This window comes from Leuresthes tenuis, unplaced genomic scaffold (assembly GCF_036924035.1).
Source record: "Leuresthes tenuis unplaced genomic scaffold, fLeuTen1.0.hap1 SCAF_21, whole genome shotgun sequence".
In the NCBI taxonomy this organism is placed as follows: domain Eukaryota; kingdom Metazoa; phylum Chordata; class Actinopteri; order Atheriniformes; family Atherinopsidae; genus Leuresthes; species Leuresthes tenuis.
The window spans coordinates 29,018,209-29,033,519 of record NW_027325375.1 but is presented as its reverse complement, the minus strand read 5'-3'; the positions used below and the strand labels follow the sequence as shown (position 1 = coordinate 29,033,519).

The 15,311-nt window shown below is 43.1% G+C and overlaps 1 protein-coding gene across 1 annotated transcript in view; it reads right to left on the bottom strand.

The window, feature by feature from the left end:
• Positions 1 to 819: 819 nt before the first annotated feature.
• lrch2 (leucine-rich repeats and calponin homology (CH) domain containing 2) overlaps positions 820 to 15,311 on the bottom strand; it is a 36,245-nt gene continuing 21,753 nt past the window's right edge. The window contains exons 18-21 of the mRNA XM_072375136.1: positions 14,418 to 14,530; positions 8,267 to 8,404; positions 6,572 to 6,649; positions 820 to 6,295 (exon numbers count right to left, since the gene is read on the bottom strand). Of these exons, the coding sequence (XP_072231237.1) occupies positions 6,176 to 6,295; positions 6,572 to 6,649; positions 8,267 to 8,404; positions 14,418 to 14,530 (449 nt within the window). The 3' untranslated portion in view covers positions 820 to 6,175. The remainder of the gene's footprint in view (positions 6,296 to 6,571; positions 6,650 to 8,266; positions 8,405 to 14,417; positions 14,531 to 15,311) is intronic.

Genomic DNA, 15,311 nt, shown 5'->3' with positions numbered 1-15,311 from the left:
ACCGAGTCTCACCATGTGGTCACTTGTGTGTTCAAGTGCCAAAAAAGGCTGGATTTAAGGCTATTCTTGTCTTGTGTCTTGTGTCAATGTGATGGAAAAATCTGAAGGACATCTGTCATTTTGACAGATTGCAATTCACACCCCTGACCACTTGGAGGCGAGTGAGCAGCTATCGTCTCTCTTGATGCATGACCTCGCTCGTGGGCCGATTGGCTTCACAAGGAAAAGTGTCCCGGCCCAGTAACGATGATGGTGTTGATTTAAAAAAAAAAAGAAAAAAAAGAAGAGGGACTGATACAGTGGAAGGTATCAAACAAGTAATCAGCCCTCGGCAACAACGGGGCGAGCGAGCGGCAGCAAGGATTTCAGGAGAGAGGACAGAGTTCAGTGGAAGCAGGAGTTCTCGGCTGAGGAGGGAGGATGGAATATATATATCTATAAAGTAACGGAGTTACATGTCTGTTCAGCTTGTTCGGACTGAATATTAATTAAAAATTAATTAAACTTAAATGATATTGAATATCTCATCATTATCATTTCGGAAATTAAAGTGGCGGGTAAAAATAGATTATGGGTTTTTATGACCCTCTCAGTCAAAATAACGGACAACTAAATAATCTGGCACAACTTCTGATCTCATCAGAATTATTGACTTATTCTGTCAGCTTAATAGAATCAATAAATCCTAACTTGAAGACAGTCCAACTCACGGTTTAATCGGAATTTAACCACCCATAATAACGCAGCATTAAATCAAACGGTGCCCTGCTGATCAGAGCCTGCAGTGCAATAAAAACAGAAACAGCCAGAGTTGCAAAGAGTTTGACTTTATTTTACATTGATCACGTTTTTGTTTTTTTTTAAGAAAACGTTGGATTTTATACAGACTGTATGTACAGAGGTTCAGCTTCAGTCATTCTGTAGTCTTGCATGCAATAGACCAGTTTTACAATACAAAAAGATTATGTACATGACTTTGAATTGTCTTGGCAGTGTAGTATTTAGACACGACTCACTGTTTCATTGATTTTGCCTGGATGAGATCACAAGCTATAAAATCATCAAAAAGTCAGAATAGTCAGAACAAGTAACCCAAATTTACGAGTACATATAAAGTAACATTAGCATCACTGTCTGTAGAAATGATTTGCCACGGAAATGTCATGTGTGTTATAAAGGGAATATTGTGCATTGTCCAGATTATCTTGCTTTATCAACTTTCCTTCTATGCGATACCTGCTCAGCTAATCTTGAGATAAAACACGTTAATTAATTATAGCAGATTTATACATGTAATTCAAGGACACCCACTTATGTTTGACCAAAAGCAGTTGCATATTTTGTGATATCCACCTCTTCCAATCGGCTAAAACAGATCTTTCAGGTCTGCTGTGACCAGTTTTACTTTTACTTTGAATTCTAGTGCAACGTAAGTGACCAATTTACAATAAAAGACCAAAGTTGAAGCTCTCAAACTGTTTTAATTCATGTTTCTAGTTACTTCTGAGGTTGAGAAAATAAAAGGGTTCCACGGACAGTGGAAATATTCCTGAAAACCCTCAGGTTTTCCACTTAAAACTGAGCTCTGAACAAGGAAGAACAACACCCATGTGGTTACATGAAAGAGCTGATGTAAGCCTTTAATGACTGACTTCCAGGCACACTGAGTCTAGACAGTCTTCGTTCAGAGAAAGAAACACCTGTAAGTTCCCACTAATTGTGTTGAAGTACAGTTTATGACATTAATATTAATATAACAATCAACACAGCTCACCGTTTTCCTTTTAATATGGTGCTGCACAAGCATCACATGTGTGTGTGTGTTGCAGACATCTGTCTGCACATCTTTAAGAATTCCATCATGATTTGGCAGTAGGGTAAGCAGGCTTCACAAAAACAATGCATCAGTGTGGCCACAACATAACTATTTCAGTCAGTTAACAGAGGTCAAGGTCGGTTTGCTCCACAGATCTCATCGCTTCAGAGTCTCAAACAGCTGAAGAACTGTTGGTGTCGGTGCCCCACACCCACAGTGTGTCCCAACAAAAACATCACAAAGATTCATTTGAATTTTAACACTTCATTGAGCTCTGGAACCAGAAAGTATGTGAATTATAGAGGGGACAGGTGCCAACGCGCTCTGCAAAGGTGAACTGGAACTGCAAGACTTCATGAGAGTTGATACACCTTTCATGTAGAGTTACTAAGGATATAAGAAACAAATATATACAAGGGTGGTTCTTATCTGGAATGCCCCACCGGAGGATGAGACGGTGAGAGCTGCAGATGATTCTGTCTCAAAGGGTAGTCGGTGCGTGGGATGTTCTGAATGCACATCAGTATTTCCAGCTGGTTCAGTCACCACACCCTATCGAAGGTTAACAGCAGCTGCATGTTGGTACACAGCCAGTCTTCCTTAAGTAGGGTTTATGTTTGAATTTAAACTTCTTAGTCATTCTTCTCCACTAACATGTTTCAACCTTTCCTCTCTCATCTAATGGAAACCACATCAGAACCATTTATGAACGAGTCGGCCACAAAGTGTTTTTGTGGTGTCACAGTTAGCACCTTCTTCTGCTCTGACTCATAAATGTGTTGGCTTGAGTAATAAAACCTTTCCAAACATTAACCACCATATCTCACAAACAGAGTGTCGAAAAACCCCCAAAGTTTAGGCTCCGCTGTCTGGTCAGTTTCTCGATTTTATGCCAGATGTGGTTTAGATTAGACGATGGTGCCTACTGCTGAACATAATCAGTAAACTTATAGTGTTTGATGAGGGCAATAAATCACATGACCTACTTATGTCAGAGAAAATCTCAGAGACTTTCAGCACATGAGGAACGTTTGACCTGAGACTCTGTGGTGCTGTGCATATTCAACACCCAAGGGCTGAAACACAGGAAGCTTTTCGCTGTTTTGTTTTTGTTACCTCTGAGGCATCTCTTCTCTGGAAAACTAATCCAACTGAGAAATCAGACAACTTGACTACAGGTGAGGCTTTGCACAATCGAATGCAGAGCAATAACAAAAACAAAGCTTTATTTTGGATTTCATGCCAAATCTCAGACACAAGTCTTTCAACAGGCCATTTTGGGGGTTTTTAACAAGCCATTTAACAAAAAATCATGTAAGAAGATATAATCACAAAGTACTGACACACAAAGTGTACCTTAGAAGGCCTGTTATTCATATGCAAAGCCATGATATCATGTTGCAACGGCCATGGAGCTTTGTTGGACTCCATGTTAGCAAACTGGAGATGCATCTCTGCAGCGGAGAGGCTCCTTGTGTTAAAAATCTGAAGCACCTTGAATGAAGGGAGCAGCTTCAACTCTAATTCATAGACTAAAAATAAAAACATTAACAGAGAATTTCGTCTTTCAAAGTTAAATAAATATTTTATATATCCCTCCTCTAAGGCACGTGTCATGTTGCAGATGTTATAAGGCTGCGTCTGGGCCTGAAGTGGTACTAGATCCTGACATCCTTGGTTGTTTTAGCTGCTTTAGTGAGTTTAAGCTGCTTAAACTAATCCCCACCAGAGATTTAGCAGATTTGAGATTTCTTAACTCGATACGACTCATTGGAAGTAAATCCAAATCATGAGGGTGTCAGCTTTTCCTCAAAGGATATCCTTCGGTTTTATTCACACACACTTTTATCCAGAACACAGCAACGATGTGCTGTGTGTGAGTCGGTGTTGAGTTCTTCAGTGAAGCACAGAGCAAGTTTCTCTGCTGTTTGACATAATCTCGTGGCCTGCATTGCCATCATTCTTACCTGCAATTAATGCATAGTTCTGTTTCTGTTTGTCTAAATTAGTGATGTGATTTGTTGAGTTCCTGAAGACAGCTTAGCATCAGAGGTGCAAACATGTAGCAGCCGTGTCCATCACTATATTTGGTTGTGTTTTCTTTATTTTTGCAGGGTTTGACTGTCTTAAGCTCACTAATCTGAGCTCCGAGCCACAAGAACAGTCATCAACAACTCAGCAACAGAGCCAGCGACGGGAGCATCCAGAAAACACGAATAACAGATAAATGAATAGCTGCATCTAAAAAGGTAGGGTATAGATAAAAAAATGCACTCACCGGCCACTTTATCAGGAACCCCCGTTCAATTGCTTGTTAACACAAACAGCTAATCAGCCAATCACATTGGGCATGTAGACGTGGTGATGACACCTTGCTGAAGTTCAAATCGAGCATCAGAATGGGGGAGAAAGAGGATTTACGTGACTTTGAACGCAGCATGGCTGTTGGTGCCAGACGGGCTGGTCTGAGTATGTCAGGAACAGCTGATCTGCTGGGATTTACACCCACAACCATCTCTGGGTTTACAGAGAACGGTCCGAAAAAGAGAGAATATCCAGTGAAAATGCCTTGTTGATGTGAGAGGTCAGAGGTCAATGGGCCGACTGGTTCCAGATATCAGGAAGGCAACAGGAACTCAAATAAACACTCGTTCGAACCAAGGAAAGCACAACACGTGGAGCCCTGCAGAAGATGGGCTGCAGCAGCAGGAGACCACACCGGGAGCCGCTCCTGTCAGCTAACAGCAGGAAATTAGGCTACAATTCCCACAGGCTCATCTCCTATTGTCCAGAACTGGACAATAGAAGACTGGAGAAACGTTGCCTGGTCTCCATTTCAGCTGCAACATTCAGATGAATTTGGCGTGAAAACGTGAAAGCATGGATCCATCCTGCCTTGTATCAACGGTTCAGGCTGGTGGTGTAATGGTGTGGGGGATATTTTCTTGGCCCACTTTGGGCCCCTTAGTACCACCTGAGCATTGTTTAAATGCTGCAGCCCACCTGAGTACTGCTGCTGACCATCTTCTGATAATGACAGGATAACACACTAAGCTCAGATCCTCTCAAAGTGGTTTCTTGAACATGACAATGAGTTCACTGTTATCACCGGATCTCAGTCGAATAGAGCACCTTTGGGATGTGGTGGAACAGCAGATTGGCATCATAGATGTGCAGCCGACACATCTGCAGTGACTTCATGATGCTATCATGTCAATATGGACCCAAATCTCTGAGGAATGATGCCAGCACCTTGTTGAATCTATGCCACAAACAATTAAGGCAGTGCTGAAGGCAAAAGAGGATCCAACCTAAAGTGGCCGGTGAGTGAATATTAAGTAATAGATACAGAAATAATTAAATTTCCCTGAAATAAAGCAATGTATCCAATAGTATGTGCAGCAGGTTGGGCTGGCGGTAACTATGCAGAGAGTGTATACTTTGCAGAAGTGATTGTCTCTGGGTGTCTCTAAACCCTTATGATTCAGAAGCACAACCACTCAGACACACCCTCTCAAAAGCATATGCTAACATGTTTCAACTGAGGTTAAAGGAAAGAAAAAACAGCTTTTCATTGCCTTTACACTCGCTATAAAACAGGGAGGCGTGCTTTTAGAAAGGGCCAAGCACATATTATCACAGTGGTCAAATGTCACTTACCCAGGTGCATGCAGGTTTGTGAGGAAAAACACTTCAGCACAGAGTTGCTCATGATTTGTACAGAACCTGTGCTGCTGACACCACAGCAGAAATTCAGCCAAACGGGTTCCAGGCAGCACCGAAAAAAGATGCCACCTCGCACTCGCCCTCAAATGCAGCACAGAAAAGAATCTGTACTTCATTCAAGCTGGGCTGCTCGAAGGAAAAGAAAGAACATAATGAAAATCCGTTAAGAAAGGACCAAATGAAACTTCATTGGAAAACAAGGGTAAAAAAAAGCTGCAAGACAGCTTAATCCTCCTCAGTAACAGAGTGAGTTGTGTGCCAGTTTTGTCTTTACTGCCACAGAATGGAGCACTGGCACTTACAGCTGAGAGGGTAGCACAGTTCTTCTTCTGAACTCACTGTTATATCTGTGTTATAACCGTGCAGCTCAGGAAAAGCGCGGTTTCGTCAGACGTCCACGCGCATACATGATGACCCCAGTAGCAAAGAACAGGACACGAGGGATAATTTGATGGACGCTGCTTTGCTGCTTGCTGACATCATTAAAGGAGACAGGTCAGCATAATGTCTCCTGTTTCAGTCAGACAGACGCAGACTCCCCAAAAAGCCACGAGCCACTGGGTCCTCACCCTGAGGGGGGGTCTCTGGTCCCTGGCAATGGTGTGACGGTTCGGGCTTGGAAGAAACAGCAGGTCAATCGGACGAAAGATGCGCAGAGTTTGATGGCGACAGGTCCAGCAGAGCCTGGACAGTTATGCCCACCTTCACCAGACCACGCTCCTCTAGAATGTGATGCGGCAGGCACAGCTTGTCCTGAGTTTGCAGAGACATGTCTCTCATGAGTTTCATGGATTAAAACAAAAAGGTGTGGCTTTCTAGCAGAATTTACCTGTTGATTATCCACACAGATTCAGCAGAAATAACACAATGTCATTTTAGCTCCATTACTTCCAGCAGTAAGAGGTACAGAGCTCTGAGAGTCAGTATCATGGACTCTGTCCAGAATTCAATGATTAATAATAAACATGTAAAGAAAAAAAAAGAAATAATACGTGCATTCAAATGAGAAAAGGTGTAAAAATGTATTACCTGTGGAACACCGAGCTTCTTACAGGCGTCCAAGAAGTTCTCAACATTCCTGCGACACTTTGCCATGCTGAGCTTTGGCTGGAAGTCATAACATCAGTCAGGTCAGGTGATCACATTCATGTTTTAAATGTTTTAAATGTTTTAAATGTTATGGAGGAAACACTTTTATATACGAGCAGAGTCATGTTAGCCATGTTAGCATTTCTTCAAACTGATGATTTATGCAAATGTGTTTTATATGGAAAGCAAAAAAAAGCAATCTGATAAGTTTGGAAACGTTGCACCTAAAGATGCACCCTGCTAATGATTAATGGTGTTATGGTGTTTTTCCCCCCTCTTTTCCCTCTTTTCTGTCTTCTCAAACCCCAGCTGGTCGAGGCAGAAGGCCACCCTTCCCGAGTCTGGTTCTGCCAGAGGTTTCTTCCTGGTTCTGCCAGAGGTTTCTTCCTGGTTCTGCCAGAGGTTTCTTCCTGGTTCTGCCAGAGGTTTCTTCCTGGTTCTGCCAGAGGTTTCTTCCCGAGTCTGGTTCTGCCAGAGATTTCTTTCTGGTTCTGCCAGAGGTTTCTTCCTGGTTCTGCCAGAGGTTTCTCCCTGGTTCTGGTTCTGCCAGAGGTTTCTTCCCGAGTCTGGTTCTGCCAGAGGTTTCTTCCTGGTTCTGGTTCTGCCAGAGGTTTCTTCCTGAGTCTGGTTCTGCCAGAGGTTTCTTCCAGAGTCTGGTTCTGCCAGAGGTTTCTTCCTGAGTCTGGTTCTGCCAGAGGTTTCTTCCTGAGTCTGGTTCTGCCAGAGGTTTCTTCCTGGTTCTGCCAGAGGTTTCTTCCTGGTTCTGATTCTGCCAGAGGTTTCTTCCTGGTTCTGGTTCTGCCAGAAGTTTCTTCCTGGTTCTGGTTCTGCCAGAGGTTTCTTCCTGTTAAAGGGACTCGTTCCTTTCCACAGTCCCTCAGGCTCAGGACAGGAGATTGGACTGAAGACAAGTTTCGGTGCAATCTGTTGGTTTCCTTATTCCATATTAATTTTGAATTGGCTCGATGTGAATGAATTGGATTATTTTGAAATTAATTAATTGGTTTTAATTGGATTATGATTACAATGAATTGAATTCCAATTGGCTTGAATTGGACTTTATTATTTAAGTGCCTTGAGATGACTTTTATTGTAATTTGGCGCTTTATAAATAAAACTGAATTGAATTAAAGAGTTACTGCTGCTAACTCATAGCACCTGGGCCCTCTTCTCCTGCTGCCTGTGAACAGAGTTCAAAGTTCAACCTGTCCTTCTTCCAGATGAACGTTGGAGATAAAGACTGGTGGGAGACAGTTCTCTGAATTTACAGACCAAGAATTGTTAGAAAAGAGAAGGAAAGAAATCTAGGCTGAAGATAAACTTTTCAAGGGTCTCCATAAAATATTTTGTATCCCTCACAGACCATTACATCACCTGCCCCCCACCGCCATGTTGTTTTTAAGCATGTGCAGAAAGAACATATATAGGAACGATCAAATTAAGTGTATCCATGGTTACGGTTTTACTGTTGGTCAGATAATGAAAAGGTTTACAGCACTCTCCTCGATCTGATCAATACTTTTTCTGCTCGGGATCAACATGCTTTGGTGTCAAAATGAGGCATTTTTATTCTGATTGTTCTAATCTAAAGTGGCTTATGTAGCCTGCTCTTTTTATACGTTTCAGTTTACTTACCACTGCAGGCGATGGCACATGAATGCTGGCAACAGACCGAGGACAAATGTGATTGGCTAAATGGCAAAGGACGACCCCGTCCATCAGAGCCGCTCCAACATCGTCCGGAAGCAGCACCTTCAGCCTGGACTCGATGTTCTGCACACACAGAAGCAATGACCCAGTGATGTCACTGTCCTCTGACACCAAAGGGAGTTTGATTTTCACACAAAGTTCTCGAGAACATCAGCATGTGGCTGCACGGGTTGTCGGGTGAGATTATACATGCTACAATGTGATGGTTGGATCTCAGCTTATCTGCCTGCAGGTCTGTTGTCATGTATCTCTAAATCAGAACCAGGAAGCAGATTTGACGTGTAGTTCAGGCCTGCCTTGCATGAGGTGTAAAAGAGAATAACTTTTGTTTGTTGCCAAACTGAATCCCATCTCTGGCTCCATCAAAGGCTGCTAGAAACTTGGGTGTCATGATTGATGACCAACTAACCTTCAAAGATCACGTTACCTCGGTCGCTCGTTCGTGCCGCTTTGCATTACTAAACATAAGAAAGATCAGACCATACCTGACCCAACATGCCCCCCAGCTGCTGGTGCAGGCCATGGTCATCTCCCACCTTCACTACTGCAACGCTCTCCTAACTGGTTTCCTAACTGCTCTCCTAACTGCTTTCCTAACTGGTCTCCTAACTGCTCTCCTAACTGGTTTCCTAACTGGTCTCCTAACTGGTCTCCTAACTGGTCTCCTAACTGCTCTCCTAACTGCTTTCCTAACTGCTCTCCTAACTGCTCTCCTAACTGCTTTCCTAACTGCTCTCCTAACTGCTCTCCTAACTGCTTTCCTAACTGCTCTCCTAACTGGTCTCCTAACTGGTCTCCTAACTGGTCTCCTAACTGCTCTCCTAACTGCTCTCCTAACTGCTTTCCTAACTGGTCTCCTAACTGGTCTCCTAACTGGTCTCCTAACTGGTCTCCTAACTGCTCTCCTAACTGGTCTCCTAACTGCTCTCCTAACTGCTTTCCTAACTGCTCTCCTAACTGCTCTCCTAACTGCTTTCCTAACTGGTCTCCTAACTGCTCTCCTAACTGCTCTCCTAACTGCTCTCCTAACTGCTCTCCTAACTGGTCTCCAGCCTGTGAAACCTCTGCAGATGGTCCAGAACGCGGCGGTGCGTCTGGTCTTGGATCAGCCTAAAAGAACACGCCCCCCCTCTGTTCATTGAGCTCCTCTGGCTGCCCTTAGCATCAGATCCAAGTCCCTGATGTTAGCTACAAAGAGCTTCATGGAACGGCTCCATCTACTTGAATGCTCTTGCAAAGGCTTCTGTCCCAACTGGGTCCCTCCGTTGGTCCCAGGATTGTCGTCTAGCAGCTCCTACACCACGCCTAAGACAATCCAAACTCTGTTCATGTGTCGTCCCACGATGGTGGAATGACCTACCGAGCGCTACCAGAACAGGGGCGTCCCTGTCTATCTTCAAGAAGCTCCTGAAAACCCAGCTCTTCAGAGAGCATCTCCTATCCCAGCACTTACCTTGTACTTCCCTCCCCCCTCTATCTCTGCACTTTATCTTTCTGCACTTCCTTCTATGCCTGCACCCTATCTCTACTCTGGTCTGCTATGTGCCGTTAAATGCACACTCGCTACTTTGCTTTCCTCATAATTGAAATGAACAATGGGCTGTTGTCAAGTTTTCAGGCGTGACCCAGTTAAGATGTAAGAGCCCTTTTGTTCTCTTGCTGCTTTCTCTTCTTCTCTTAAACGTGTTTTTACTTTTGGTTTGTTCTTTTGTTTAGCTCCTTTTCAACCAACAAACGCATGTACTTGTTTCAAAAGAGTTTCCTTTATTTTGACACCATCACCATGGCAACACAACCTGCTCCTGAGTAAGGCGCGGCGGGGATTTTGGATTATAGTCAGATCTAAACAGCACCATCCTTTCATTATCTATTTCCCATTACATATCTCAGATGTCACAATCAAAGTGAAGCATTAGTCTGTTATCAGGAAGACTCTGTGCTGTTGCCAGATGTTTTTACCACAACTATGTGTTTGATTCTAATACGACTCAGTCATCATCTAAAAAGTCAGTTGGTGCTAACATAAAGAGACTGCCCTCCCAGTCTTAATTCTCTGGAAGAATACAATAGGTAATCCTCAAAATCTTCCTATATTTGCCATTTTTGGGATAATTGAGGGTGTTGGGTTTGTACAGCAGGTGTCATTGCCCTTTTAATGCAAGTTTCTTTAGGACAGAGTACCAGTTCACACGTGTTTGAGACTCTTGTTTCTTTTCTTTCTTTCTATTTTGAAGCAGTGTCTATAATCTGGTCCCTTGTAAGTCTGGCTGCTGGAGTTTTAACCAGGACTAAGAGATCTGAACGCATCACACCAGCTTTAAAACCTTTACTCTGGCTTCCAGTCAGTCACAGAATAGATTTTAAAAGCCTGCTGATGGTTTACAAATCCCAGAATCTGTGATATGTTCAGAGAATATAAACCCAGCAGAGCTCTTAGATCCAAGACTCAGGTCAGCTGGTCCAGTCCAGAGTCCAGACTAAACCTGGAGAAGCAGCATTTAGCTGTTATGCTGCAAACAAGTTCAACTTATCTCGACTGTTGCTTGTTTTAATTCATTGTAATTATTTAATTTCTTTCTATTTATATTCTTTTACATATTTGTAATGCTTTTTCCGCTCCCTGCTGCAATGTTTTTATTTTATGTAAAGCACTTTGAATTGTTTTGTACATGAAATGTGCTACAAATGAATTTTTAATTTTTTATTTTTACTATAAGGTGTTCTCTTTTTGGGGATGGAGTGTTTCCCAGCTGCCATCAGGTGAGAGGTAGAGTACACCCTAGACGGGTTATGTTCTGGACTCTGGGGGAAGTCAGAGAACCCACAGAGACTCTGAAATATGAGCTGAGATTCAAAGAGACTCTGAAATATGAGCTGAGATTCAAAGCGGGAACGTTGTTGCTGTGAGGCGACAGTTAACCATCACACCATGGAGCAGCCATGTGTCACAGGTGGACTTAACTGAGCTAATTCTGTGATTTATGGCAGCACAAAATGGTAAATGGTAAATGGACTTGTACTTGTATAGCGCTTTTCTAGTCTAGCTGACCACTTCACTACATGCCACATTCACCCCACTCACACACATTCATACAGCACGTCTTAAGATTCATAACTACGTGCTTTTCTAATCATTCATACACACATTCATACCCCCAATGATACACTGGGGGGGCAACGTGGGGTTCAGTGTCTTACCCAAGGATTGCTCTTCCTCTTGAGCTACAGCCGCCCTTAAAAACCATGACTGAAAAGCAGATGCACAACTTACATTTTTCTCAATTTTAGGTAAATTCTAGGTTGTAATGCAGCAAAAAGGCACTTCATACTTTCATACAAGGCGCCAACAATGTAACAATTCATGGATATCGTGGATTTCAAGTTGTCATTGAGGTCAACAAATGTTAAAGTTCAAATAGCTGCCATCAGCTTGTTCTCTGCAGCTTGGGGCTATGATACAAATGTTAAACTATTGTCAGTGTTTTCCATTTTCACTCGCTTCCATTTGACCCCACTTACACGGTCACCAGCAGAAAATATGCAGTTTCCAGTTTCCACCATTTTCTTGTATACAAAAGAAGAGTAATTTCTCACCAGTCGTGACAATGATTGCATTGAGACCTCAGCACCTTGGCAAACAGCCAAAGCTTGTTTCACGTCATGTTGGACAAGCAAACCTTGAAAAGGTTAAGGGCATCTGGTAACTGAGACATGACTGGAAAGAGCAAAAACAACTGAAACGATTGAGCAACGAAAACAACCCGAAAAGCACAACCAAACCCAAAGAGCATGACTTCGACAAGGAATCAAATCCAGCTGCAACACGGAGGCTTTGGATACTTTCTCAAGGCACTGAAATTATATAAAAAATAATGAACAAATCAAATAAAGTTGACATTTTTCTTCTTAAGAATTCTGTTTAGAAAAAAAATCCCAGAAACTGTGGACTATCAGGACACCTCACCGCTTGAAATCACCTACAGACATGACATCCAGTGGTGCAATACTATCAAGCTGTCATTATCTAGCAATCAGGAATGCTGAGAGAAGCGTATTTTGCTATGTCAACAAATCAAAAGCTTTACTTTTACTTTTTCTGACTTTGCAACACCCCGCCTTTCGCCCGATGACTGCGGGGAACAGGCTCCAGCCCACGGTATAGAAAATGGATGGATGACTTTACAACATCACGTTTGTTCTACTTGGGAGGCATCGTAGATTAGAATCTTATCTGCAACTCATCCTCCATCTGCTGCCATCTTTTATTTCCCTTCCAAAGATTCTTCGCTTGCTTCACCTATTCTTGGCAGTCTGTCGGTCGAACTTGATGGAGGAGGTTTGATTCTCCTCCTTTTCTGTATCGAACACTTTGGAGCAGATTTACGTGCCCGTCGTGCACCGCTGGCAGTAAAAACTTACTGTTGGTATTTACTCGCAGACTGATACTTTTAGCTTTGTTCTCTCCGGCTTCCTCCCACCGTCCAAAAAAACCATGCATGTCAGGTTAATCTGTGACTAAAGGGTCCTCAGGAGTGGACGTGAGCGAGGTTGTGTGTCTCGTTTGTCTCTGTGTGGCCCTGTGATGGACTGGCGACCCATCCAGGGTCTTACCCAATGACAGCTGGGATAGGCCCCCCCCCCCCCGTCACCCTAAAAGTGAAGGATGATTTTTGCACTTCATATCAGAGCAACAATGTTCCTAAACAACAACAGAAACTCGAAGTTGACCTGGACTCCACCCATTTTAAAACACAGTAGCTTCTCACACACTCGACTTTGTTGAGCCAGATGGGTGAGGGGGGGGGGGGGCCCTCTTCCAACACCCCTGTTGCTGGCGCATCTTGGCTCCCAGGTATCTGCTGGGGATTTGAGTGGCGTTTGACTCATGCATGGGTGGCCAGGGCTGGCTTTGCGGGGGGCCTCTGCCCCATGGGAGCCCCTGCAGTGGGCCTCCCGGGTTCTGTGCTCCATGGGGGCTACTGGCGGCCTGGTATTGTGGCCCTGTTTGTCTGCTTCTGATCCCTGGGTTGTGTCGGTGGCCCTCTGCACTCATAATTGAGCACAATTCATGTAAAACCTGCTCCATATTTTTTGATTACATTATAAATGTTATCGATTTGACTCGTCTGTGAAAACTCTCTCATTTCCTTAATGTTTTCATTGTTTTCTTGTCAGAAAATATGGAGTCATTACCTAAGGAAGCCATTTTTCATTCACTTCAAACTTGTCACATGATACGCTAACAGCTAACAGAACAGAAGCTGTAAACTTCATCAGTAGAAATAGACCAGAATGCATTGTGCCAAGAGCTGCTAGAGTTTCCCAGTTAGCGCTCGCTGGCGCTAAAGTTTGCAGCTTCTCATTGAGATTTTCTCAGCCACTGAGTGAGCAGACGTCTCAGCTGTAAAGTGGTTCCTCTCTTTTTTCAAGTAATATAGATCTGTGTAAAGGAACCATATTTGAACTTTAGAAATTCAGCCTAAAGAGTAAGGAGGAGCTGGAGAGTGTCAATGTTTAACTGGAGGGAGGGATGTCTGGGTTTCTCTCCTGGACCTGTTGCAACTTGACATCATTTAAGCCGAAAAAAAAAAAAAGGATGGATGCGGGGGGCCTCTGCCCCCCGCATGGAGACCGACGTCAGTTACAAGAACCAAAAAGAGCCCATTGTCCTGTTTATCACTTTAGATTCTGTGTGTGTTTATGTGATGTGCAACTCAATATTTTGTAACATGATAATGCAGTCTGAAAAAAAAATGAGGCTCAAGGTAGAAACAACTGAGAGAACAGTTAAGTTTCACATACATTAATGCTACAACGCACAGGCCCAACAAAATTAGATGAGACAAGACAGGGCAGGTCCGCACTGTGTGAGTAATTTAGCTCTTTGGAAACTCAGAAGTTTAGATTATCTCCGTGTTGTCATGTAGGAACATTCAGTGAGAACCCATACAATACACTGGACATTTGTCAGTCCGCACATTCAATAGAGTAAACATACACAGGATTTGGCAGGTTCTATTACTCTCTGAATTGTGCAAAAATGCAAATGCATAAACAAAGCTGTGAGGCGCCTGACCTGCCGTAATAGTCCGATCTGCTCCAATTCCTCCCTCAAGTGTTCCATCTTCCTCCTCATCGTAAAACTGGGGTCTGTCGAGTTGTATTCCTGACGGCTTCCTCTCGTGAAGGCTGAAAATATATGAACAGGGTCTGAGTACTGAGTTCCAAATCAAACAGGGAAATGTGCAAACTAAACTGAGTTCCTGGAAGTACTTCTGAGAAGTAGCACTTACTAACAACGGATAAACAACCTGCCAGAAAATGTTCTCTTGTGGGGCCACAATGATCCATTATATTGAAGCAAACAAATCTGTGTTTTATCTGTGTTTTATCTGTGTTTTCAGGAGTTAATAACACAGCTCCATTGTGTGTTTTCTGTAGCCATGTTGTTCCTATTCCACACATTTCCCTTCACACATGCTGATTTTATCTTTAATTCCAGGGCTGCAACAAAACATTTTCCCTCTTTTTGTATCTCTGCAGCCCTCTGATGCATTTAGATCAGACATCATCATGCTTTCCAAATCATGCATCAAACCACTGGAGATCAGCTCAGTTTTAACTGGAAATGTATAAATCTGCACAACAAATAGCACTCTGCCAGCAGGGCACGACACAAAGTGAGAAATTCAACATTTCCTGAGCAGCTTTGTAGCAATGTGACACAGTCCAACGTGTTCGAACTAAATCTAATTCATTTTCTCTTTGTAAAGCAATTCTCAAACACAAATGCAACCCACAGTGCTTTACCAAGTAAGAAGTTGAATAAAACGAGGACAACATAAGAAATAAAAGACAACACAGACAGGAAGCTGGTGAAACCGGAGAGGGGCTTGGACACGGGACTACTGCAGTGTATATAAGCTTGTTTAGGTGTGAGTTAGATGTCCAAGTATGAAAGCAATGCAGG